This window comes from Rhinolophus hipposideros, assembly GCF_964194185.1.
Source record: "Rhinolophus hipposideros genome assembly, chromosome: 20".
Taxonomy (NCBI): Eukaryota; Metazoa; Chordata; class Mammalia; order Chiroptera; family Rhinolophidae; genus Rhinolophus; species Rhinolophus hipposideros.
The window spans coordinates 15,096,360-15,123,064 of record NC_138066.1 but is presented as its reverse complement, the minus strand read 5'-3'; the positions used below and the strand labels follow the sequence as shown (position 1 = coordinate 15,123,064).

Sequence of the window (26,705 nt, the reverse complement as noted above, 5' to 3'; positions counted from 1 at the left end):
ACCTGGGCTCAAGTGTTGGCTCTGCCTCTTTCTACTTATGAGACCATTGGCAATTGACTGAACCTCATTTACTTAAAGAAAAATATTTTATTGTAATAATTATGTTTTTTTCAAACATGCAGTAGAGAAATATAACCAACACATCAATCTCACCATAGATATTATTGTTAGGACAAAGCGAACCTGAATATTTAAAGCATTTTTTAAGTGAGTTGTTTTTTGTGTTTTTTTTTTAAGATTTTATTGGGGGAAGGGGAACAGGACTTTACTGGGGAACAGTGTGTACTTCCAGGAATTTTTTTTTTTTCCAAGTCAAATTGTTGTCCTTTCAATCTTAGTTGTGGAGGGTGCCATTATAGCTTCAAGTTGCTGTCCTTTCTGTCTTAGTTGTGGAGGGCGCAGCTCAGCTCCAGGTCCAGTTGCCATTTCTAGTTGCAGGGGGCATAGCCCACCATCCCTTGCAGGAGTCGAGGAATTGAACTGGCAACCTTGTGGTTGAGAGCCCACTGGCCCATGTGGGAATCGAACCAGCAGCCTTCAGAGTTAGGAGCACGGAGCTCCAACCTCCTGAGCTACCACCGTGCCGGCCCTACAAGTTGATTTTTAAAGAGAAACAAATAAATAATGCAGGTCCCAGCTGAGAAACTGGTTCATAAGTGACAAAGCTTAGGGAATGCCAGTTTGGGGGCCTGCTTGGCTGTGCTTTGGGCTTTCGCTGGGGATCAAAGGTTTTCAAATGGTTCCTCAGAGGGTTTGAGGCAGGTGAAGACGCATGCCATGGCAGGTGAGAAGTAGGGAGCAGCAGCAGGTGAGTGTGAAGGATGTTTTGTCCCATGGACTAGGCGCCCCCTCTCTGGTGTCTGATCCCCCCACCTTGCCTGAGATGCAGATGTCATTTAAGAAATAACATGGCCACAGGGCATGGCGCGGCCCAGGGGTAGCCGTGGGAGATGGCGGTGGAAATGAAACCATCGGGAGGTGGTTGGTGGCTGAGGGGTCCAGGGGTGGGGCCATTGTGTTGACTGGAAAAGGCACCAGTAGCCACCAAAATATCGGGATGGTGTGGTGGGTGTGTCTGTGGGGGCTGGGGCACAGCATGTCAGTAGGAGCCTCAACAGTATGTGAGGGGACTCCACTGCCAAGGGACGGAAGTGGGCCAGATTGTGTGAAATGGTGGGAGAGGCCCAAGTCACCAGAGGCCTTGCTTACAGAGAAGCAGGGATCTCCAAGGCACAGGGAGAGGGCGGGGAGCGAGGCAGCAGGAAAGGAAGCTTGGGCAGCTCAGAGCTGCATGGGACCCCCAGGCCACCAGCTCGATGGGGATGAAAGTCTTTGTAGGGAATTAGGCAGTGCTCAGCCAAGTTGAGGACTCTGCCTTGTGGAAATCAGAGCACCCCTCCCATGGGGAGTCCTGCATGGTAGACCCAGGTCCTGCCTCCCAGCTCCCACCAACCTCACCGTGGAGCCAGGATTAGGAATTATCTCAGGCCAGAGATTCAGACAGTGACGTTTTAAATATTTATAATTTGTTTATTGAAGTATAACTGACATATATTAGCTTCAGGTGTACAACATAATGATTCTAGACTAGTATATATTGTGAAATGATCACCACAATATGTCCAGTTAACGTTATCACCACACAGTTACGAAAAACTTTTGCCTTATAATGAGAACTTTAAGTTCTACTCTCTTTGAATTATTATTTTTTTAATAATGCAATTAAAAAATTTTTTCATTGTGGGGCTTATGTTTTTTCCTACTTTTTTATTGTGGTAAAATATACATAACATAAAATGTACCATTTTAACCATTTTTAAGTGTATGATTCAGTGGGTTAAGTACATTCACAACGCTGTGCAACCATCACTGCTACCCATTTCCAGAACATCATCCCAAAGGGAAACTCTGTACTCATTAAATAATAACCCCACCCCAAGCCTCTGGTAACCTCTATTCTATTTCCTGTCTTTATGAATTTGCCTATCCCTAGCTTAGTTCTTTTTCTTGTGTAATACATGTTTGTGGTAAAAATGAACAGAGTAGAAAAGTTTCCCTGTTGCTCAGTTTCCTTCCCAGATGAACTCTTTTTTCATTTATTCTTTTCTGTTTATTCTTTCAGAGGTATCTTATGCATATAAATATGTGTATATATATGCACATGTAAATATATACATGTATACATATGTATATATCCTTTTATTTATATACAAAGAGAACACAATGTCTTATGCCTCTTGCTTTTTTATTTAACAGTATGTCTGAGATGAAACGGTCTTTAGTGCATCAGAATATCAACATGTCTTCCATAACACACAGAGCTGCCTTGTCCTTTTTAATGGCTAAATAATATTCCACTGTACAGGTGAATCATACTGTATGTAACCTATCCCTTATTGCTAGAAACTTTTCAATTTTCAATTTGCTTCATGTATCTATTGACAGTGCATGCATGCCCTTAGTAGAAAAAAAATGCAACAGCACCTAGTTAGCAAGAAGAACAAATTAAACACAACGAGATGCCGTTTCACACCTACCAGACCAGCAAAAATTCAAAGTCTGGCGATACCAAGTGTGGATGACGACACAGAGGAACTGAAACTCTCATACACGGCCGAGGAGGAATGGAAATGGTCAGAACCACTTCGAAGAGCAGTTTGACACGATCTGGTCAAGCTGAAAACACACATGTCCTTCAATCCAGCAATTCTCTGTCCAGGAAGCTAGAAAGAAACACTCCCATATGTGGGCCAGGAGACAAGAATACCCATTGCAACAGGTTTATAATAGCAACACGTGAGAATCAACCTAAATGTACAACAGGAGAAAGAAGAAATAAACTGTGGTGTATTCAGAGTAGAGCATTATACAGTAATGAAAACAAACTATAGTTACATGCACCAGTAGGAATGAATCTCACAAACAGTGACAAGTGAAAAAAATCAGTTGAATGAGTAATGTTACCATTTATATGAAGTTTTAAAACATGCCAAACAGTACCATGTATCATTTGTAAATGCATACATATGTAGTAAATGTAAAAATGAATGCATGGAGTGATAGTTATTAAATGCAAGCTAGTGCTTGCCTCTGGGGAGAGTAAGGAATGGAAGAAGAATGTGGGATTTCAAATGCATTTGTAATTTTTTTTAATTGTGGTGAAATATATAAAATACAAAATTTGCCATTTTAATCATTTTTAAGTGTACAATTCAATGGCATGAATCATATTTACAATATTGTGCAACTATAACCACTATTTCCAAAACTTTTTCTTCATCACCTCAAATAGAAACTGTGTACCTGTTAAGCACTAACTCCCCATTTTCTCCTCCCCCCAACCCCTGGTAACCTCTAATCTATTTTCAGTGTCTATAAATTTGCCTATTCTGGATATTTCATATAAGTGAAATCATTCAATATTTGTGCTTTTGTGTCTGTCTTATTTCACTTAACATGTTTTCGAGGTTCATCTAGATTGTAGCATAGATCAGAACTTCATTCCTTTTTAGAGCTGAATAATATTCCATGGTATGGATCTGCCACATTTGTTTCTTCAGTCATCTTGATGGACACTTGGGTTGTTTCCCTTTGGGTTGTCGTGAATAGTGCTGCAATGAACATGGGTGTACTAGTATCTGAGTCCCTGCTTTCAATTATTTTGGGTATATTCATGGGAGTGGAATTGCTGGGTAACAAGCTAATTCTGTGTTTAGCTTTTTGAAGAACCTATAATGTTTTCTTTTTAAGCTGGCTGGTGGGTTGGGCAGTCTTTACATTTTACCCTCGGCCTTTTTTGTATGACTGAAATATTTTGTAAATTTAGAAAGTGAAAAGAGTTGAAATTGGGGGCTGCCGAATGGCTCAGTTGGTTAGAGCATGAGCTCTGAACACAGGGTTGCCGGTTCGATTCCCACATGGGCCAGTGAGCTGCGCCCTCCACAAGTAGATTGAAGGCAATGAGCTGCTGCTGAGCTTCCAGAGAGGCGAACTGATGGCTCAGCTGGTTAGAGTACCAGCTCTCAACAACAAGGTTGCTGGTTCAATTCCCACATAGGATGGTGGGCTAAGCCCCCTACAACCAAAGACTGAAAATGGTGACTGGACTTGGAGCTGAGCTGTGCCCTCCACAACTAGATTGAAGGACAATGGCTTCGAGCTGATGGGCCCTGGAGAAACACACTGTTCCCCAATATTCCCCAATAAATTTATTTTTTAAAAAGAGTTGAAATTGGAAGCCACCATTTGCATTCTTAATACCCTCTGAATTGGATCAGTAATTAAAAGCTATTTGAGGGACCATTTTTGGCTGTTGGCCCTGGGTTTCAAAATTGGCAGCTAGAGCGCCTGCCCATTCTAACCTGTTCATTAGGCTGAGATGTCCATCCCAGTCCAGAAGACACTAGGACAAGACCCCAAGCTGCAGGGGTCCCTGGGTCTCATGGAGCAGGAAGTATGGGCACTGCCTCATCTGTGCTGTCACCTAAGCCTCGGGCTACCCCCGTCCTCTACCAGGTTATTTCTGGAGCTTCTAAGGATTCAGCATTATCCCTCCCTGGCATCTGATCTCCAGCCAGAGGCACCCTGATCCTGGGCTAAGCCCCTCCTGGCAGGTGAGCCTCTCATCTTGACCTCGTTCCAATCCAGCAGCCCAGACCATGGCCTGTGTGGCAGGAGAGAGAGCTGTAGTCCTTCCACTCAGCCCCTGCATGTGAGTTCCAGGTGTCCTTCATGTGACCTTGAGCCAGGTCTATAGACCTCAGTTTCCTCACGTGGAAAGTGAGAGGAATGGGTGAGGTGAGGAGCTCATTGACCTGTGGTCTGCAAACCACTGGACAGGTGTTCTGGGGAGGAAAGGAGACAAACTTCTCTTAGAGTCATTTAGCCCATCACAGCCCCTCTTGGAGAATTTGCCATCTGTAAAATAGCATCATTAGGTAAGTGTTAACTTTTTCCCACTGGTAGCACTAGTGCTAGTAAATGTACTGTGACGAGTGTAATGTGTTTATGAGAGTGTGCATAATAAATTACCAGAAAGAGCTGCATTTTTAATATTGCTTAATATATCAAGTTTGCCTCTCAGCTGCCACAAGCTATATTGCAAACTTTTACATTGACTTGCTTATGTCGGCGCTCCACCATACTTTCCGTGCCAAGGCCATGTTCTGGGCCAAGGAAGAGGCAGCCATCAGCCAGAGAGGATGGCTTCCATGTCCTGTCCTGATTTACCCTTTGTCATCCAGAATCTAAAGGAAAACGGGGCCTCATTCATCACCGGACCCCCTACAGAAAGCGGCACTGGGCCTGTCACAGGGTAGGTGCTCGATATTTGTTAAAATGTGGATTCATAAATAGGTGAATGGAGAGGGACCCCTTCTCCATCAACCAGCAACTGCTTGGAAGTCCTCCCTCAGCTGCCCACCTTTGGGTTAAAAATTGCTATTAATGTAGAGAAAGTTCTATCAGCATAGCATGCCAAGAGCTCCGCCTGTAATCAGGAAAGGGTAGAAAATAGGGGTACACGTTAGGGTGGGGTCAGGGAGAGCCTTTCCTCCCAGAGCACATGGACACCAGCCAGAGGTGCCAACTGAGGACATCCAGCCAAGTGCAGGGTAAAAGTCATTTCCTGTAAAATGCCTGTGGCCCAGTGGAAGGAGAGGCTTTAACTGGTGATTCTCAGCCAGGAAGCAGGTCACAATGCGCAAAGCGGGATGTATCAGACTCCCCCATTGGGACTTCGCCAAAGTGCTCTAAAGATTCTGATGTACACCCCCAGGTGTTGCACATTGAACATTGTGGAGGCAGCCAAGCAGGTGGGAATCACTGTATTAAACCATTAGCACCTTCTAACCCGGCGAGTCTCGTAAAAATAATTGTGCATAAAAATAACCCAGGGGTGCTTGATTAGATGCACCCAGACTCTTCACTCTTAGTCAGTGGGTGTGAGGCAGGGGCTGGGATCTGCATGATTAATAGGCATCCCGGAGGTACAGATACCAGGACCATCCTTCCAGAACCCACTTCTACCTCATTGGACGGGGGCCTTTGTGTGTTAGTGCAGGTGGGAGCTCAGAAGCCTGTGGGAAAAGCATGTGGGGGTCGGGGGGGAATGAGGGCATAGGGTTCCTGGGGCTGTAAGGGCAGATTCTACCCATTGAACTTTGCCAAGAGCTGGTCCAGCTGCTGAGCTGCCCACCCAGCATGGAGACTAGAGGTGACATGACTGAATGGGGTCTGGACACGTCCAGCTGCTTAAAGAGCCCCACACATACCGGCTGGTGTCCCCACCTTGGCAAGTACATTCACTTTCCATTGCACTTCCCCCAGTGTTCTCGCCTGGTCCTTGCGGTAGACAAAGAGGGCAGCCAACTGCACTTCACTGGTAGAGAAACTGAGGCAGCACAGAGCATATGATGATGGTTTGCACCAGGAAGGCAGGAGCAAGAGAATTACAATTCACTGAGTGCCTGTTGCATGCCAGGCACTGCGCTATGCACGGTCTGTCCCCACCTTCAGTTCTCATGAGCTTGTTGCTGGCCTCCCCCATTCCACAGCTGAGGCTGAGGGTCTAAGTTAAGAGACTCGCCCAAGTCAGACAATTAGAAGGAGGCAGACACTGGCTTTTGAATCCAATTCTGCCTGACTCCACAGCCCATACTCTTTCTAGAAACTGCACAACTGCCTAGATAACACCAATTCTAGCCCCCCAGGGTCCCTACCCCATCTCAGCTGGAAGAACTCACACCGCACAGTGGCTTTCTTTTTTTTTTTTTTTTAAAGATTTTATTGGGGAAGGGAACAGGATTTTATTGGGGAACAGTGTGTACTTCCAGGCCTTTTTCCAAGTCAAGTTGTTGTCCTTGCAATCTTGGTTGTGGATTGGTTGTAGCTCCAGGTCCAGTTGCCGTTGCTAGTTGCAGGGGGCACAGCCCACCATCCCTTGCGGGAGTTGAACCAGCAACCTTGAGGTTGAGAGGACGCACTCCAACCAACGGAGCCATCCGGGAGCTCAACAGAAGCTCAGCTCAAGGTGCCTGTTCAATCTTAATTGCAGGGGGCACTGCCCACCATCCCTTGTGGGACTCAAGGAATCGAACCAGCAACCTTGTGGTTGAGAGCCCACTGGCCCATGTGGGAATCGAACCGGCAGTCTTCAGCGTTAGGAGCATGGAGCTCCAACCACCTGAGCCACTGGGCCGGCCCCTTAGAGTGGCTTTCGACTCCACCACCTGCCAGAGTTTGGCCCCATATATGCCCTGTGTTTCTCCAGTGTGCATCCTAGGGTCCCCCATTTCTGTGCTTTGGAATCTCTGCCCTCTACCCCATATCTTCTAGACCCTCCCAAGAGCCAGCACCTGCAGAGCCAAGAGCTGTGAGCTGATCTTCTAAAAAGTCAGACCCACAGAAGTTCCAGAGGTCAGAAGGGAGCTGTCAGCCCCCCTCTGTCCTCACTCCCAGTGAACACTTTGATATCAAAAGGGCACAGGGTCAGGGATCAGGATATCCAGGAATCATTCCCAGTCACTTGACCTCCTGAAGCCTCAGTTTCCCCATCTGTAGAATGACAACATTCCCTTGCTCTTCAAGTGAAAGAATTATGAAATGATGGTTCAATGTCTGTGTTTAATACCCTGTATCATTACATAATCACTTAGTGATGCAGCCACCTCTGGCACAGAAGTCATTCTGTGCCTATTAAAGGATTAATCTCCGTAAGCATTCCTGGAAATGAGAAACCCACTGTGTTAGGCTTTCAGGCTCTCCTGTCCTTCCCTTGGCCCTTGACTCTTGGAAGGCTGATTTTTTTCTCCCACCAGGATCCCAGATTGTCCTTAGGGAGTCCCCAGGTGGGTTCATTCCTACTGTAACCCCTGAGGGCTCTTCTTCCCCTCTTCCTCCTCAGTTTGGGCCATCCCCATCCAAGAAGCCCCAGGAGAAGGTTTAGGGAACAAGGTTTTGCTTATGTTTCCACCTCTGCTCTGACCCCTGGACCTCTGTAGGGATGAGGAGGGGGAATCCAGGGAGGGGAGAGTGGAAGCCTCAAAAAGTCAGTTCTGCGGTGGCCAGATGGCTCAGTTGGTTAGAGCGTGAGCTCTGACCAACAGCGTTGCCGGTTTGATTCCCACATGGGCCAGTGAGCTGCACCGTCCACAACTAGACTGAAGGCAATGAGATGCTGCTGAGCTTCCAGAGGAGTGGCCAGATAGCTCCATTGGTTAGAGCCTGAGCTGTCAACAACAGAGGGTTGCTGGTTCAATTCCTGCATGGGATGGTGGGCTGCGCCCTCTGCAACCAAAGATTGAAAATGGCGACTGGACTTGGAGCTGAGCTGTGCCCTCCACAACTAAATTGATGGACAAAGACTTGGCGCTGACGGGCCTTGGAGAAATACGCTATTCCCCATAAAAAGTTTTTTAAAAAGTCAGTTCTAATGCCAGCTCTGCTACCAGCCAGCAGTCGCCCTTGGCAAGTCACTGAGCTTTAGTTTCTTCTCTGCAAAATGGGAACAGTAAACCCTGCCTACATCATGGGGTAGTATAAGGAATCAATGAGATTATAGATTTGAACATTCTTGACACAGTATACCATAGTTTTCAATGATGGGTAGTGACCATCACCACCCAGTGCAGAACTTAACGTGAAACATGATTGTTGGGGGTCTAGGCATCTCCATCATTTCTCACAGTGACTCTCATCTCTCACGGGAAGTGAGAAGAGAAAGCCTACCCTGCTGAGCACCTTTTATCTGTCATGCTTTACGATTGATGGGTCCTCACGATAAGGCTGTGAGGTTTGAATTAGCCCCATTTCACAGATGAGGAAACTGAGGTTCATAGAGATAAATGATGTGCCAGAATGATGCAGCTGGAAGTGATGAGGGCAAGACCTCCTCTCCCTTGTCTCTGCTCCCTACCCTTCCAGAGGGGTTATGGTGGAGGGAAGGGCACAGGGTTGGAGTCCATCATTCAGACTTACGGCAGGGACCCAGCCAAGAAGATAAGCATTTCTGATCTGTCAGTAGAAACCAGACAGTAAACAGGATTACGTCCATGCCCAGGGCTTTCCAGAGACACACCTGTATAAGCAGCAGCAATTCCCGACAGAGCTCTGTTCCCGGAAAGCGGGACAGCAGCTGGGGCTGGGCTGTCTGGGATTTGCTTCCTTATCTGACCACGTGGGAGGCCTGAGAGAGTGGGCAGACCACGCCCTGCCTTTCCACCTGTGCCTCATCCATCACTCTTTGGGAAGGTTTCCTCTGCCCAGGCCCTGCCTGCCCTCACCCCCCTCCCGACCACAGCTTGTGATGGAGAGTCTCACCCACCCTGTCCCCATGGGTCCCTTCAAGCTACTCACTGGCCAAGTGAGGGGCGAAGTTGAGTTTACGGGGTGTATATGTGTATGTGACCTGAGGAAGTGTGAACAGACTGTGCTCAGCAATGACCTTGGCTAGCTCAGGATGTAGCTTTCCTGCTAGTGTGAGAAGCAGTCCTAGGAGTGTGGCGATGTGTGAGTGTGGGCGTGTGTCTGGGCGGAATCCCCTGATCACTTCCATGGTGTGTTTGGGTGCCTGGGAGGCATGTTTAGGGGCATGGAAGCCTGTGCCCTGAGTCCCCGGACCCCCGCTAAGCCTGTGTGTGTGTGTCCTGTGCGGGGACGTCCTGCCAGGGCAACCTCAACCGACTCTGTGTGGATACATATGTTTGTGTCTGTGTCCTGCAGGTATGAGCTAGAGGCCACTTCTGCCAAGTGTCTACACACGTTTGTGTGTGTCGGAGTGTCCTTGCACACATGCGTGTGTCCTGTGAGAGTAAACAGAACCCAGAAAGAGCTGGCACCCGCAGGAAAGTGAGGAGTGAGCGTCCTGCGGGTCCCTTCTCAACTCCCGGCACGTCCTGCAAGCGTGGAGGGCGCCCGGGTGGCCCTGCCCGCCCGTGTGTGCGCGTGCGGGGTCCCAGGCCCGAGTGCGCGCGGGTGTTAGTGCGAGTGAGTGCGGCGCCGCTCAGCTCGCTCGGCTCCGCGCCGCCCGCGCAGCCCGCACCCGCACACGGCTTGGTTGCTACCGGGTGACGCGGGCTGGGCCCGCCCCCTGCCTGCCCGCCCCTGGCACTCACTCGCGCCAGCCGCTGCCGAGCAGGTAGCAGCCGCGTCAGGGACGTCCGGGGGGGCGCCGCTGGCGCTGCCCGCAGCCCCCGCTGCTCCCCGGCCTGCTGAGACGCCCCCGGGCCGGGGCCGCGCCGGGCCAGGCCGGGCCGCGCCCGAGCGGGGCAGCGCTGCCTGCATGACCCTCCGGCGACGCGGGGAGAAGGCGACCATAAGCATCCAGGAGCATATGGCCATCGACGTGTGCCCGGGCCCCATCCGGCCCATCAAGCAGATCTCCGACTACTTTCCTCGCTTCCCGCGGGGCCTACCCCCGGCCGCGGGGCCCCGCGCGGCTGCGCCCACGGACGCCCCCGCGCCCCCGGCCGCGGCCAGCGCGGGCCGCCGCAGCCCCTCCGACGGCGCCCGCGACGCCGACGAGGATGTCGACCAGCTCTTCGGAGCCTACGGTGCGAGCCCGGGCCCCAGCCCCGGCCCCAGCCCCGGCCCCAGCCCGGCGCGGCCGCCCGCCAAGCCCCCCGAAGAGGAGCCGGACGCCGACGGCTACGAGTCCGACGACTGCAGTAAGTTTCCAACTCGCCGACGTCGCGCCCCCTCCCCTGGCTCGGCTTCTCGCGCGCTCCCTGGCCTCGCCGGCCCCTCGCGCCCTCGGCGGTCTCTCGTCGACCCTGGGAAGACACCCCCGCTGGGTCGCGGCCCCCTCGCGGGTCTGTGCGCTCTGCGCGTGCCCTGCAGACCCAGCCCCGACACCTCCACGCGACCCCGACCAGAGACGTGGGAAGTGTGGGGGCGCCCTCCGAGGGCGTCCCATTTCCCAGGTCCGGCTTCCCGGAACCCGCGCCGCGCCCCCTCTCGGCCCGCCGCCGGGAGCTCCAGCGCGGGCGGCGGCTTCTGTTCCCGGGCGGGGCGGCGCTGCCCTGGGGAGACACCAGTTGCTGTCGGCCGCCGGGTGTCGCCCTGCCCGGGAGCCGCTGCGGGCCCGCTCCGCGGCCCAGGGTCTGACGGGCGGGGCCGGGGGCCGGGCGGCCCTGCTGGATGGGCCCGGCTGCCCGCAGAGCGCTGCGGCTTCGCTGGCGCGCGGGCCGGAGACCAGAGGACTGTGGGGCCGATTGTCCTTTGAAAAACCCTTGGCGGTTCCTCCTCCCACGTCTGCGTACCCCGCCACTGCGCTCTCCGGCGCTGCCGACCTTCGCCCACCTGTTACGCCTGCTTCCTCCGCCAGGAAGCGCCCCCAGCCCGCGCCTCCTTCTCCCGGGGCTGAGCCCGAGCCCCGGGGCGTGAGTAGGCGAGAGCCGGAGTCGCCCAGGGCCGAGGCCCCGCCGATGGGCGCTCCTGGTGCCTTTCCGGCCTCTGAGGGTGCCTGCCCTGCCCTACCTGGGACTGGAGGGGAAACCGAGGCTGAAGAGGTCCTTACGCGCTGCGGAATGGGTTTGCACGGGATGGGGGTGGGGAGAGGAGAGAGCTGCTCTCACCGTCCCCTGCGCAGTTGTGGCCCCAGCCGCGTCACTCCCAGACCTGGAAAATCAGACTCAAACGCCAGCCCTGCCTGGGATGTGGACCTTTTGGAGCAGGGGTCACTCACCGGCGACGCCAAGGCCTGCCCGGCCTCATACCCGCGTCGCGCGAGGGTGGCTGCGCCTGGCTTGGGTGCTCACAAGGACCTCGGGCGGGGGTCTGGAGTACCCCCCCAGCATAAAATGTACCTCTGGAAGCTGACGGTGGCTGTTATTGGCACTGCTGGGGTGGAGGGAAAGGAGGAGGGGTCAGACTTCTCAGCGCCTCGAAGCCCAGGAGGAATGAGCCGAAGGAGGCCCATCAGGCGAGGTGGGTCAGAGCCCCGCCTGTGTGGGGAAAATGCCTGCTGTGCACTTTCTCTGGGCCTGACCCACAGCCCGGTGGCCAGAGGCTGGCATATTGAGTCCCTCCCCCCTGGCATGGAGGTGGGGAGCAATCCTCTCCCTCCACTTGCTTGGGGAAATTGGGTCTGGAGAGTTTACTGGCCTCGGGGCTGTTCCCTGGATCTTCCCTACCCCCAGTTCCTGGCACCCTGGGCAAAGTGCACCCCCTCACTTGCTGTACCTCCGGGCAGGCCCTACCTGGGACCCAAGTCACCCCTAAATCCAAAGCCTCCTCCAGAAGAAAGGGTGAGGAACTCGTACCCATTTCCAGCACCTACCCTGCTCCAGCAAGGGAGTGAGGGGGCAGGGCAGGGCTCTGCCTGAGTTTCAGGCAGTTCTCCACGTTCCTCCAAGTGACAGCACAGAAGTGAGAAACTTGGTTGTTTCTTTTGGCGATCCCTGAGCCCACAGCAAGGAGGGGTCCAGAAAGTCCAAAACTCAGGTCAGCTGCCACACCTCCAAGTACATCAACTCAGCAGTTGATGGAGCACTGTCCTAGCAGTAGAGAGGGAACAGAGCGGGGGCCCTGGACCCAGAGAGCTCACATGTCCTAGCAGGGGACAGACTCACTTGGAGTCAGCAGTACAAGGCAGTCCTAGACACAGCCTTGCCAGCCTGAACTGTGGGCTGGCCACACCTCTGTCACCAGGGCACTCTGGTGAAAAGAGCTAACGAGAGAGTGTGGCTGAGCCAGGGCCAGCTTGGGCCCCCTCACCCCCTTCAAGAGGCAGCCCACCCTGGGCTTGGATCCCATCTGTGGCTGAGCAAACATCCCAGGCATAGGAGCACAGAAATCTTGGCTCCTGCCCGTAGGGGGACCAGGTTCTGGGGCAGAACTGTTCTCCATCCCCTACCCCAGGCCACGCCCCCTTCTGGGCTCTGACAAAACCAGAACCCTAAAATAAGCCTAAATGATTCAAGCCAGATGGTTCATTACGGCTTTAGCCAGGGTTATACTATTTGCTGCCCTAATTATTGGATTATCTCTCTTCTAACAAAAAGAAATGAGGGCGGTTGCTCTGTTGTCCACAGCCGAGAGTGAAGTGCTGTTTATTTATTCAGGCTTTTCTTCCTTCTCGTTAAAGCTCATCCTTATTAAGTCACCTCAAGGCATAAACACAAAATCGACATGTTCCAGACTGATCTAATAGAGGAGTAATGATGGGGAGAAACACAGTGACTGCCGAAGTTAGAAGTGCCCCCCACTCGTGTCTTTCCTCCCAGTGGTCCACTGTGCGGCCTGGCTCGTGCCCTCCGGACAGGCCCTATGGCCCACCCTCTGCATGTACCACTCCCCTGCCCACTCACTCTCCACCTGTGGAATCCCAATCCATTTTTCAAAGCTGTAATGACTGAAATGCTTTGGGTTGCAAGTAACGGAAAATTCAAAGTGCCTTAAACACTGAGGATTGTTGAGGCCGGTGGCATGGGGGTCGATTTATTCAATTCATCAGCAACATCAGTGGTGGGGGTTCTGTTTGTCTTTCCACTTGGCCATGCTCTTTTCCTCCTAGGATGACCTCCCTCACGGTCCAAGGTGGCTGCTGGCAGGTCTAGGTGTCACGTATAACAATAAGATCCTAACTTTGATAAAGATCACTTTCCTCTCCCATGTCTCAGTTTAAGAGTGAGGGAACCTTTCCAGCAGAGTTCCCAGGAGACCTGTCCTGCGTCATTGGCCAGAATGGCATCACATGCTCACGCTTACACCTGCCCTGCAGGATTCAGCCTGGGCTGGGGTAGCACTGACGTCCTGGAGACCTGCAGCAAGGATGGAATGGAGGAATCACTGTTAGGCCCGCCCCAAAGGCCCTCAGCTGGGGCTGTTTCCTGGGTCCCACGGACAGTGATTCCCTTTCCCTTGAGCCCAGTCATGTTCTGCCCGGACCATATTTTTATGCACTCAACATTACGACACCAACTTTGTATCAGGCTCTGTGCTGGGCATGGAGATTCAAGAATGCCTGAGACATAGACTCTGACGTCAGAGAGTTCACAGAAATCAACACACACAAAAAGCCCAGGAGTGATGACAGGGAGGCAGGAGCCCAACAGGAAGCGCTGGTTTGCACAGAGTTCACCCATAGAGAGGACTCTGCTTGGAGGTTTTGGGGAGGAAGGAAGAAGGCTGGTAAAGTGGAAGTATGAAGGGAGGTGCTCCTGGCAGAAGGACTACCACGTGCACAGGTAGAGAGGTGTAGGAAACAGCCCAGCGGAGGCACAATAATACAGTCAAGTGGCTGAAGCAAGGGAAGAGACCAACGATGAGGCCCAAGTGGTCGTATCACAGAGGGCCCTGAATGTCATACCAAGGAGGTTGAACTGTGTGCAGGAGGCAGTGGAGAACCTTTGAACAATATAAAGCAGGGGAATGAATAGATTTATAAAAATCCTAACTCTCTGCCTCTGCGCTCCTGAGAAGCAGGGATGTATGGCTTAATCCTCTTTGAATCCTATGCAGCGCCCAGCTCAGTGCCTCAGTTTCTCCAACTATGAAATGCTTTCAACTCAGCCTTGATCATTTTATGTGGTTCTTGCCATAGTTTTTAAAAATGATTTGATAGACTTGTCATTTTTCTTTAAAAAAAAAAACAAAAAAAAAAAAAACCCAGGGCAGATTTCCTATTCTCAAGGGTGTACATGGGTGAGGAAAGTCCAGGTGCAAACCAAGGTCAAAATGATGCCGTCAGTCTCCATCAGCCTTAGAGGAACCAACGGGGGCTTGAGCTTGATTTTCTCTGAATTAGCCCCATTAAAGCTCTATAATTATCAACAACCGGGTGACAACTCTCAAAGGCCCATTAGTGACCAACCCTCATTATTTTTCCAAGGATGTAAACTTTAGCCAGGACATGTGATCTGAGTGGCTCAAGGGCAGGGCCCTGTAGTTTACACAAACAAGCACCTCACCTGCCCTAAGGGCCCTCGTCACCCGCAAGCACCTCGTGTCCAGGGTGCATTTCCAATTCAGAGGCCCCGCCAGGGCACAGCCAAGCCCTTTCTGGTCCCCAAGAGCAACTCTGCTTTTCTCTCTTTTTCCTCCATTGCGTCCTCCTGAGATTTCAGCTAAACTAAGTGGCAGACAAAAAAAAGGGGGGGTGGGGGGTAAGCCACTAGGCTTTAAAGCAGAAACTATCAGGATGGAAGTGCAGAGGCCTAGATTCTGTGTCCAGCTCTGCTGTGCCACCCTGACCAGGTTACCTCCCCTCTCTGTGCCTCATTTCTCCAAATGGGAAATGAAGACTTTGGACTATAAGCCCCCTAAGAGAGCACCACCACTGGCAAGTCTCAAAAAATGATGACTGAACTTCTATTTATAAACTTTTATTTCTTACAAAACTTCCCTTGGATTTCAATGAAATTGATCAATCTCATCCTGGGGTGGCACGAGGTGTTCCTTCCTGGGAAGTGATAACACGTGTCAGTTCCACTGAGCAGTATGAGGTCCTCCTTAAACTGGGATGTCTGGAGAGCCAGTGAAAGGGGCTCCTGTCTCCTCCCGCCTGTTTACCAGTGGAGAGCAGGTGGCCCCTTCATCTCACTGGCTGGTCCTTCTTTGGGACGGGGAAACAGGCAGAGATCGTGGAGTGTGCATTTAACACATGGGCCTCACACCACAGAGCAGCTGGACAGCGAGCTGGTTTGAATGGACAGCCATGTGGCTTTAACATCTGTTCTTTGCTGGTGCCCCAGGCGTAGCTGAGGCATGGTTTCTGCCTTCAGGAGGCTCATGTCTGGGGGAACAAACCACAGGTGGGCTTGAACTAGCAGCAGGCTGATTGACTGTTATGTAAAGTAACAGGTTTGGAGAATATTATTACAAAAGCATGGACCCGGAGAATATTGGGCCCATGGCTGTGTTAGTTAGAAGCGTGGTGATGTATACCTCACATCACCTTCCCCTGCCCACCTGCAGAGATGGGAGTTACCTAGGATACAGGCAGCAAAAGGCCAGATACAGTTAGCCCCAAGGCACACATAGACCACTCAGGAAAAAGTCCCTTCAGTTCCACTCAAGGCCTATTGACTCGTACTGTGTTTCCCCAAAAATAAGACCAGGTCTTATATTAATTCTTGCTCCAAAAGATGCATTAGGGCTTATGTTCAGGGGATGTCATCCTGAAAAATCATGCTAGGGCTTATTTTCCAGTTAGGTCTTATTTTGGGGGAAACATGGTAGTTTGGACACAATTCTAACAAGTATTCCCACCTGGTTTCATGGAAGAAACAACTGTTGAATAGGAGGGAGAGTTGTTTGTTGCTACCAGATGCAAATTTTGTTTTTTATTTCTCCCCTTCTTCCACCTCCCCCACGCCCACTCCGGTTCAAGCCGTTGTTTCTCAGTCTAGTTGTGTAGGACACAGCTCCCTGGCCCCGCTGGTATGATGAGCCTTGCGCTCCCCCCAGCTGAAGCAAGTATTTTAACAGGAGTTGCAAGCTGATGGCAAAGCAGGAGGCAGAAAAATGAGGAAAACCTCAAAAATAGTCGTCACCTGGGGTCACTTGGTGGAGGAATTCTCACACCCTCTTCTGTGTCTGGGCTTTGATTGTGACAGAGCAGTAATCGTCATCACAGCAATGACTCAGGTTATTCAGAAAAGTGTAAGTGACCACTTATATGTTTTACTCACAAAGCCTAGGAGAGGAGTGATCCAGTTTGGAACAAGTTCATTCCAGAAAGCGTCTCAGAGGGGCCAGTACAATTACCTAGAAAAGTCACCTAAATGGATCTGCTCCTTCTATAATTATCTATTGAGCACTTTCTATATCCCAGGTGCTGTGTTAAAGCACGATGCTGTGAGGTGGTTACTATTTCATCTCCATATTGCAGATAAGGCAACTGAGGCACAGAGAGGCTAGATAAGCTGCCTGCGGTCACACAGCAAGGACGTGCAGAGCTAGGATTTGAACCTGGGATCAGATGTCAGAGGGCCGGTGTCAGGGAGGGTGTCAGGCGGGGTCTCTGGTCCCTCTCCCCACATTAGAACGCAGGACATGGTGAGGCCAAAAAGGAACACCCACGGAGCCATAGATAGGGGAGTCATACCACTATATTCTCGCTGAGAGCACTATAGTCTCACTGGAGGCTGGATTCACACTGTCCACACCCTCACTGCTCCGCTTAGAGGCTCAGCCACCATCCTCTTGCTAGCCCCCATTTTCTCTGCTAGCGTAGCCACAGCAGTTATATTAGTGGCCAATGGCTCACTGGTTACAGTTGACGGCCAACTAGCCACAACTGATGGCCATCCAATCACAGTTGATGGCCATTTACTACTCGAGCCAGCACCTTTGTATGTGAGGCCGAGAGCCTGGAAACTGTTCTCTGGGGCTCTGTCCCCACACTCCACCCCTACAGGGTCTCGCCTCACAATCCATGTGACAAGCGTTTTCCGCGAGGGGCCCTGTGCGAGGAGCCTGGAGGTGAATGCAATATCCTGAACACAGCCAGGTTCTCTGGGCACAGCCAGGGTTTCTCAGGGCACTACTAGTACTTCTGGGCACAACCAGACTTCCGGGCTTCTTAAGATACCACCAGTCTCCCCAGGCACAGCCAGGGCCTCTCAGGGCACCACCAGTCTTTCTGGGCACAACCAGTCTTTCTCACATATTCTCGATGGCGGCCGGTCGAGACACAAAAGCAAACATCCGCCAGTTCCACTACATGGTGGTAAGTTCCAAGCAAACAGTCAAGCGGTCCATTAAATCAGGGATAGAAGGCAATTCCCCATAGTCCATAGTCATTCACCAGGGCTGTCCTGGGGGTGAGGGATGACCTTGACCTCACCCTTAGCTCCCACAGAGGACTCAACAAGTGTTTCCTCCTGGGACTACAAGTCCTGCATCCGGGCTGCCTCAGCAAGCACTTCCCAGCCACAATAACCTTCTCTTTCTCCAGCCTCTGCTGGTTGGGGAACCGCTCACGTCTTCCCACCCCTCCACGGGGGTCCAGCTCTCCAGCAGCTGCTCCTCCTGGTCTTTCTGAGACTGAGTGTTCATAGGTACAAACTGCTCCACCACCCTTTGGAGAGCTTTGGCCGGCACCATACCCTGCTCACAACGCCATGTGTCATGCGGGGAGTCACGCAGGGTCTCTGGTCCCGCTCCCCACATAAGAACGCAGGACATGGTAAGGCCAAAAAGGAACACCCACGGAGCCATAGATAGGGGAGTCATATCACTATATTCTCGCTGGCGGCTGGGTTGGAGACACAGGAAGCAGTAGTCACACGATCCGCAATCCTCACTGCTCCGCTTGCAGGCTCAGCCACCATCCTCTTGCTAGCCCCCATTTTCTGCTAGCGTAGCCACGGCAGTTATATTAGTGGCCAATGGCTCACTGGTTACAGCTGACAAGCAACTAGCCACAGCTGCTGGCCATCCAATCACAGTTGATGGCCATTTACTACCCGAGCCAGCACATTTCCACGTGAGGCTGAGAGCCTGGAAACTGCTCTCTGGGGCTCTGTCCCCACAGCCGGTCTCTCACTCCCCAGTTGTGCCTCCAGGCAAGGACCTGTGTGCCTTACCTTGTGTTAGGAGCTGGGGAGCAAGACACCCCTGACTCAGCACCAACACCTCAGAATAAAGGTCAGCTCCACACACACAGGCCTTCATTTGCCCAATTCTCAGCAGCCCCAAAACTTTGCCAGGTCTGGGCCCTTGTATGAGCCCAGGGATCTGTAGGCTGCATGTTCCCTGTGGCATCGACTCAGCTCTGCCATTGTTAGAGTGCAAAAGCTTCTGTGGTTCAGATGCAAATGGATAGGTGTGGCCCGACTTGGCCATAGTTTGATCTAGACCCATGTTGGGTGCCCCTGGCCAGAAGAGTAGAGCCCCGCCCTCCCACAGCATCAGCCACTCAGCCCCCCACCCTCTGGTTGGCATGCCCCTTCCTCAGCCCCATTGTGCACTGGCCAACTCCTACTCATCCTTCATGGTTAAGGTAAAGCATCACCTCCAGGAAGGCTTCCCTGATGGCCCCAATTCACATCAAGACCAGGCATCTCTGCATTACCGCCCAAAAGACCTCCCCTCTCAGTCCAAAACTTCCCCTTTTCATTGTAAACAAATGGGTACAAGATACCCAACTAGGTCAAACCGGCCACTCACAACTATGCAGTCTAACAAGATGAGGTAATAGCCTCTTGTCAATCGCAGGTGTCAGACAAGTGGTCTCACACCCGGAAAAGAAGAGCCCATTTGGGAGACAAAGATAAAAACCCCAAGTCCTCTCCAGTCAGGCCCTTTTTGGGCCCAGGCCCTTGGCCCTGTGGGCCTTTTTGTCCTTTGAGCCTCTTTTGCTCGGCCCGCTCCAAACTCTTTGGAGTGTACTTTTTTGCTCCTAATAATGTCACCTTGGGCCCTTGAGCCATTCTCTACTGCTCAGGTTCGCTTCTATTTCTTTGAGGTGTACTATCTCTCCTAATAAACTACTCTTTCACCACTTTAAAAAATGAAAAAGAATAGGCATCTCCCATTGCTCCCGCCCCACCACACTGTTGCGGCAAATTCTTTTCATCTGTTCCTCTCATTAAACCGTGCTCTCCTTGGGGCAGGAACCCTGCCTTACCTTCATCCCTCGAGTCTGGCATATTGTAAACACGTGGTAAGGAATGAAGGCGATGCCAGTTCACCAGCCCAGCAGCCTGTCTTTAGAAGTAAAGACATCCTGTGAATGTTCACCTTGCTGTCCGGAGACTTTCCCTGAGCTCTGCCCCCACTACAACTCCTGCCTTCATGCCAGGAGCCACGTCAACAAGGGAGGCCACAGCTGCCATATGTGATTGCCCCCAGGGTGGCAGCTGCACCCAATTATTGCTGCACGCTCTGCCCAGCCCTTGGGAATAGCCCACTGCCTTTAAGAGGCTTGGGAGTAGCACCATAAGGAGCCAGCTGGCTTCTTGAAGCCTTCCCAGGCCCCCAATGGACCAGAAAGCTACCCTGAGTACTGCTGGGAGGTAGGTGAGTGGATCAGCTAGTCAGCCCAGCCACGGCCTGCAGCCTTGCAAAGCTCTGTCTCCACTGCCTTCTCACATAATCTTTGTGACATTTAATGGGTGACTGACTGAGGCTAGAGCCCAGACTGGCAATTGCACAAGGAGGGCAGGAGAACAGGAACTCCTTTAGCTGAGTGCCCAGTACACATGGGCACCATTCTGGACCAGCCCTGGGCCGGGCACCACAGCACAGGGGTTAGGGGCCTGGGTTGTGGGGCTGACCACCTGGGTTTGACTCTTGGGCCTCCACTCAATGTGACTGGGGGTAACTGACCCAGCCTCTCTGAGCCTCAGCTCTTCGTCTGGAAAGTGAGGAGAATATTGCTCCCTTCCCAGGGTTGGTGGGGCTGGGAGACTGGATGGGGGGATTGACGAGTAGTAGGTGCCCAGTTGGTGGCAGTCACCATGGGCACTGGGTCCTCATATGACCTCGCAGGGGTGGGTGACACTTCACCATGCAGCTGATGAGTGACCTGAGCCGTCCTTTGTCCACAGCCGCCCTGGGCACGCTGGACTTCAGCCTCCTGTATGACCAAGAGAACAATGCCCTCCACTGCACCATCAGCAAGGCCAAGGTAGGCCCCCGGGCTCCCACTGCCCCAGGCCCAGGGTCCTGCAGCAGGCGCTGAGGTCGGAAGGCCAGTCCTCACCCTGTTTCCTGTCCTTGGCGGTGTCTGTGCTGTGTGGGTGCAGAGCAGGGAGAGGATTCTTGCCTCAGTCATCTCAGCTGCCCTAAAACGTCTGCAGAGAGAGGCATTTGGGGAAGGAGCAGAACAAAGGAAGGGAAGGAGAATGAGAGGATAAAGGCCTGCATGGAGCTTTCAGAGGACAGAGGGCTCGCAGAGCTGGGGAAGGGCTGAAGGGTGGGCAGGCACCACTGTTCCACTCTGGACACTGAGACCACTCTAGGCAGGGGATTAGTCTCTTGGACTCGGCCTGAGCCCTCAGGCTGGCACACGTCAGCTCTGTGTTCTCAGCCATGTTGTTCCCTTCATCTCCCCACACATCACTCCCTCTGGCAGGAAGGTGCCAAAGTTGATGTTCTCTCGGAATGTAAGGGCGGCAATGCAGCCTGATAGAATCTCCCAGTAGAGTTGTGGAAGTGCCTGGGCCCAGCTCAGAGCCACGAGCTTCCAGCAGACCTCCCTGGGCCCAGACTCCTCTCCAGCCCCCCAACCTGTGAGCTTTCCTGTCCCTTCCCCTACCCTACCCATGGCTCTGCCCATGCAGAGGGACAGGCCATCTGCTGCTGCCCCACCCAACTTGGGCCACCATACCTGGACTGCCATGGCAGGGGTGAATAACATCCAGGTTGGGCCCAGGGCCCTAGTTGGGCACCTAGAAGCCCATACCCTCCATCCCCTGCCCTTTCCTCTGGGAGCTGCTCGGGTGGTGATGCAGGGCATGCCCCGCCTCGCGTAGCAGGGGCTTCACACCTACCCCTAGGTACAGAGCTGAGAATCTTGTGACCCCACCCCCAGCTACGCCAAGGTGAGGGCAGGCTGCAAATGCCAAACAGTTAGATCCCTTCCCCTCTCCCTCCACCCAGCTTTATACAGGTTGTCCAGGCTTGGGCACTGGGACTGGGCACTGGCTGCCAGGGCACTCTGGCCAGAGCCATCCCTTCTCCCGATTCCACACCGAGCCCTCCTGTACTGTGTACCCCAGTTGCCCTACCTGGGCCCCAGAGGGGCTGTAAGAGTATACTGGGGTATGTACATGTGTGTGCGTGCACAGGTCTCTGTGGTCATCTGTGTGCGAACACATGTGTGTGTTCATTTAGGAGTCACTCAGAGCATTGGAGGTGGGGGGGTGAGAGGACCCCAAGCCATGACAACTCCCTGATTCTCTAGGTTGTTCTCTACTTAGATCCAGTTCTGCAGAAGAGGAGGTGGCACAGGCATGGGAGCAGCTGGGGGTCTGGGCTGGGGTGTGGGGAGGAGGTCCAGGCAGTGAGGAGACTGAGGCAGGGCTGACGAGCAGAGCCCCTCAGAGGACTTTAGGAGGAGGCCAGATGACCCCGCTGCTGGACCCTAGCTTGGCCAATCTCCGCCTGCGTTAGCAGAGCAGCCTCAGTTTACTCATCTGAACATAGGGTTAATCAGAGCATTAAATGACGAAGTGCTCTGTACCTAATGGATCCTGGAGGGCAGTGGCAGGTGCCCACCCCTACCTACACGCACATGGACACGCAGGCACTCACATTCACAGAGGAACTAAGAAAACTGCAGACTACCAGTCCTCAGCGCTTTGTGGGAGCAGATGAGAGGCCAGGATGAGGGACTTGCGTTCGGAAGGGCCGTCTCATTGCTGTGGTGCATACAGGGCCTCCAAACTGGGCCTCGTCCCAGAGCCGGCCTACGGGCAGGGCAGAGCTCAGACAGCCCACTCTGGCCCTCAACCACTTCTCTGGCATCTTCCCAAGGCGCTAGCATGTAGGGGAAGGGGAGCAAACCCCCAACTGTCCAGGCCTTTTGTCAGCATTATCCTGGAGGACGGATAATCTCACTCCAACCCTGGGAAGAGGGAACTATTAACCCCTTTTACAGATGACAAAGCTGAGGCTCAGGCAGCAAAGGAAGTCCTCTTCCCCGACTATAAGTGCAGGAGCTGACATCTGAACCCAGGCCAGCCTGGCTCTGAAACCTGTGTGCCCCTTCCCAGACGCAGAACAGCGGGTAGTTGGAAGCCTCCACCTGGGAGGGCCTTTAAACCAAGGTGGGGGATTGGGTGGGAGAAGAGCCTCAGCAACCCTTGGAGGTGGGCATGGTCATGAGCAGTCGACTCGTAAGTCATCTCTGAATGATGTCATGGAGTTGCCAGCTCTGCCAACACATGACAAAGCTGCCTGCCTACATCACTGTGCACCATCCCAGAAGAAAAACGTACAATTTTCAGAAATAACAGCAGGCATGAGGTCGGCTAAGCCCTGTCTGTTTACAGTTCCACTGCTTCCCTGGCGGTGCACACTTGACCAATTGTTCAGAATGAGTGAGGGATGCCATCTTGTGGAGGAACCCTCCGTGGCTGGCCAGCTGGGTGTCCTCCACGGACACAGCCAACCTGGGAGCTGTGGCAAATCCAGAGAGAAATTGAGCCTGGTCTGCAGGTTGTAGAACATTTTTCCACAGCCACAGAGGAAAGTGTTTGGATGAATAGACAGGCGGTCATGTGGATTTAGGGTCAGTGAGGGAAGTCCCGTGTTTGGAGAGAAGGGGAGAGGAATCAGGAAGAAGGAAGGGCCTGACCAAAGCAGGATGATGAGGGCCTCCTGCAGAGAGAGGTGAGTCACCTGGCCTCCATGATAAGGAGAATAGAAAGAGGAAGGCTTCTCGGATAAGGACGCCCATCACACCTGCCCTGGGCCAAGGCATTTGGAGGAGAGGAGATGGCACCAGCGCTGAGCCATCCTCACCCTCCCATTCTTGGAGTGTGGGGCCACGGGGCTTCTGTGAAGAGGGTTATGAGTGGACCCAGCCAGGCAGCCCAGAAGACAAGGGATGCCTGCTGCCCCAGGCGCCTGGAGGCCCTGACTCCTCTAAGCTCCCAACCCCAGTTCACACCCTTTGTTATTCTCTGCTCAGGGCCTGAAGCCGATGGACCACAATGGGCTGGCGGACCCCTATGTCAAGCTACACCTGTTGCCAGGAGCCAGTAAGGTGAGGGGGTCTGCCTATCAGCTCTGCCTGCTGAGACAGGGCCCCAGGTGGGGCTTGGGGCACCCGGGGAGGCCCATAGCTCTTACACCCTCTCGGAGCCCAATAGGCTAATGGGAACCTCAGCCATGCACCTCTACCCAGAGTACCCGGTCAGCCCCATACCCTCCCGGCCTCCCAGGAAACTCAAGTCAGCACTACTTGCCTGCTGAGTAGAGGAAACCTTCCAGAGAATTTCCAGGGCAGCGTTTTATAAGAAGCAGTCTTAGCTGGAGGTTAATATTATGTGCAAAAAAAAAAAGTTTCTGTGTTCAAATAACATTGGGAAACATTGTTAAACAGGTTTCTTTGCTGCAGGACTTATCAGAGCCTTCAATGTGTTGGTGGGCTGCTCTGTGATACTCCACATGATAGAGGGGGCAACATCTGCTCAATTTTTTTGACCACAGAACTCTTGTTCCCATGCCAGATGACCCAACAGGCAGACCAAGCACGTGGTGCATCTAGGAAAGAGTAAAAACATTTTTTTAGCAAAAATTTGCTATGAAACAAAAGCATCAAGGTGACCCTCGGCACTGAAAGATCAAAACTTGGTTAGACTTCCTTACACGTGTCTTACAATTCAGTATTGTTTTCTTTTTGATTTCATGGGAGGGAAGGTCACATCAGATTTTCAGTTGGGTCTTGCCCTGGACCCCACTGATGTCTCAAGGGGCAGATTGTGCAGACCCCATGCCGGGGGGACTCGTCGGGAGACCGGCAGCTTTGCTTCCAAGTGGAGACCAGAGGGGAGGCAGGGGAACATGGGACATGGGAGCATGAGCAGCAGAGTTCAGTGGTGGCCTTGTCCTGGCTTCTTTCTCCAAAGCCAAGAGTTGGAGAACTCCTTCCTGGCCCTCTAGTGGCCTGAGAGGGAGGAAGAATCAGTCTTGGGAGTGCCCTCCTGGGAAGAGGGCCACACTGACCCCTGGTGGGACTCTTGCAGACCCACTAGCCAGTCCTGCCCCCAGCTGAGTAGTCACAGGCTGCTGGGGCCTGAGCTGACTCTGAGGCCACACCCCCTGGACCAGCGTACAGGGCCAAGGCTCACCACCCGCCAGGAGAGCCGTCCAGAGGGGCCATCACTCCCTCTCTGGGAAGGCAGGGCTCCAGGGACACAGCAGTGCCCACCACCTGGGCAGTGGGCTCCCCACTCCAGGCCTCTACACCTCACGCTACAGGTGGGACTCCCAGGGCTGAGGGGAATGTGCTCAACGTGGGAGCTCAGTGACCAGAGTCCTAGACTCCTGGGACCTAGAGCCAGCAGTACCCTCCATAGGATTCCCCACACAGGGCAGCGTTTGCAAAAGAAGTCTCCCAATAAAGAAGTTTCCCAGAAGCAATGCTAAAAAAGAGGTATTATTTATACCATTCTTACAGTGGGGAACCTGACAGTCACAGAGGGTAAATAACCTGCTGAGCTTCACAGAGCTTATATAAGTGGTGGAGCTGGGGTTTGAACCCAGGCCCATGTGACCTCAGCCTAGGCCGAGTGTGGTGGACATCTAAGGGACTCGGTACAGGGCTCAGAGGCTGAAGGGGGCCAGACAGCACGAATTTCTTATCTTCCAATTCTGCAGGTTAGAAGTTGGACATAGGTCCCACTGGGCTAAAAACCATGTGTCACTGGGCTGTGGCCCCATCTGGAGGCTCTAAGGGAGAAGCCATGTCCCATCCCTTTCCAGCTTCTAGAGGCCGCCCCTTCCCCTGTCTTCAGAGCCAGCAGTCTTGCATCTCGTTGCCCGTCTTCCCTCCTCACGTCTCTCTCTGACTCTCTTGTCTCCCTTTTATGCTTTTAAGGACCCTGTGATTACATAGGGCCCACTCAGATCACCCAGATAATCTCTCTATTTTAAAGTCAGCTGATTAACAACCTTAATTCCCCTTCGCCAAGGAAGAGAACATATTCATAGGTTCAGGGCAATGAGGGCGTGGCCATCTTGGGGGCCATTATCCCGCCCACTGCACTCCTTGATGCTCATAAGATTGTTTTTTACGCTCTCCAGGCAAATAAGCTCAGAACAAAAACTCTCCGAAATACTCTGAACCCCACGTGGAATGAGACCCTCACTTACTACGGGATCACAGATGAAGACATGATTCGAAAGACCCTGCGGTGGGTGAGGGCCCCGGCGCCACAGGCTCCCTCCTGCCCAGCCCCACCCGAGCCTTACCCTAGGGCTGGCCCTGCCTACCCACTCCCCACCCACTGTTTTGCAACTCCTCTTTGGAAGCAAAGTGAAAGCACCCCGGTATGTCTGAAGAACTGGCCTTGCCCTCCAGGATCTCCGTGTGTGATGAGGACAAATTCCGCCACAACGAGTTCATTGGGGAGACGAGGGTGCCCCTGAAGAAACTGAAACCCAACCACACCAAGACATTCAGCATCTGCCTGGAGAAGCAGCTGCCGGTGAGTGGGCCATGGGGCTCTACAGGCCGTCGGGGGCCCTCCCTGTTGTGAGCTCAGGGCCAGCAGCATTTATGAAGCACCTACTATGTGCCTGGCACAGTGGCAGGTGCTAGGAGACAGACAAAAATCCCTGCCCACATGGAGCTTGGGTAGGAGACAGACCCAAAAATGGGATAAGTCACCCAAACGGATCACATGCTAGATAGTCATCAAGGCCAAACAAGAAAGCATGAGAGGGGTGGATGGTTTAGACGTGTGCTCAGGGAAGGGCTCGCCAGGCAAGCAGGAATATTCCAGGCAGAGGGAACAGCAGGTGCAAAGCCCTGTGTGCAAAGTGCCCAGCCTATTGGAAGCACAGGCAAGCAGCCCACTGAAGCGGTGGAGAGAAAGAGGGGAGGGGGTCCTAGGAGTTGAGAAGAGAAGTTGGGAGATGAGGGAGCTGGGAAGGACTCAGGCCTTCACCCTGAGGTGGGCCACGGGAGTATGCTAGGCAGGGCCTAGGGCACCTGATTATATTTTAACAGTCTCTCTGGGCTCAGAATGGGAGAGAGAGGAGGGGGCAGGCGGGGAGAGCAGTGAGGAGAGGAGCCTGACCCAGGC

At 52.9% G+C, this 26,705-nt stretch overlaps 1 protein-coding gene across 1 annotated transcript in view; it reads left to right on the top strand.

Annotated features, from left to right (window-relative positions):
* Positions 1-9,703: 9,703 nt before the first annotated feature.
* The window catches only part of DOC2B (double C2 domain beta), a 35,604-nt gene continuing 18,602 nt past the window's right edge, over positions 9,704-26,705 (top strand). The window contains exons 1-5 of the mRNA XM_081029784.1: positions 9,704-10,664; positions 20,496-20,575; positions 23,585-23,659; positions 25,702-25,811; positions 25,979-26,105. Of these exons, the coding sequence (XP_080885910.1) occupies positions 10,280-10,664; positions 20,496-20,575; positions 23,585-23,659; positions 25,702-25,811; positions 25,979-26,105 (777 nt within the window). The 5' untranslated portion in view covers positions 9,704-10,279. The remainder of the gene's footprint in view (positions 10,665-20,495; positions 20,576-23,584; positions 23,660-25,701; positions 25,812-25,978; positions 26,106-26,705) is intronic.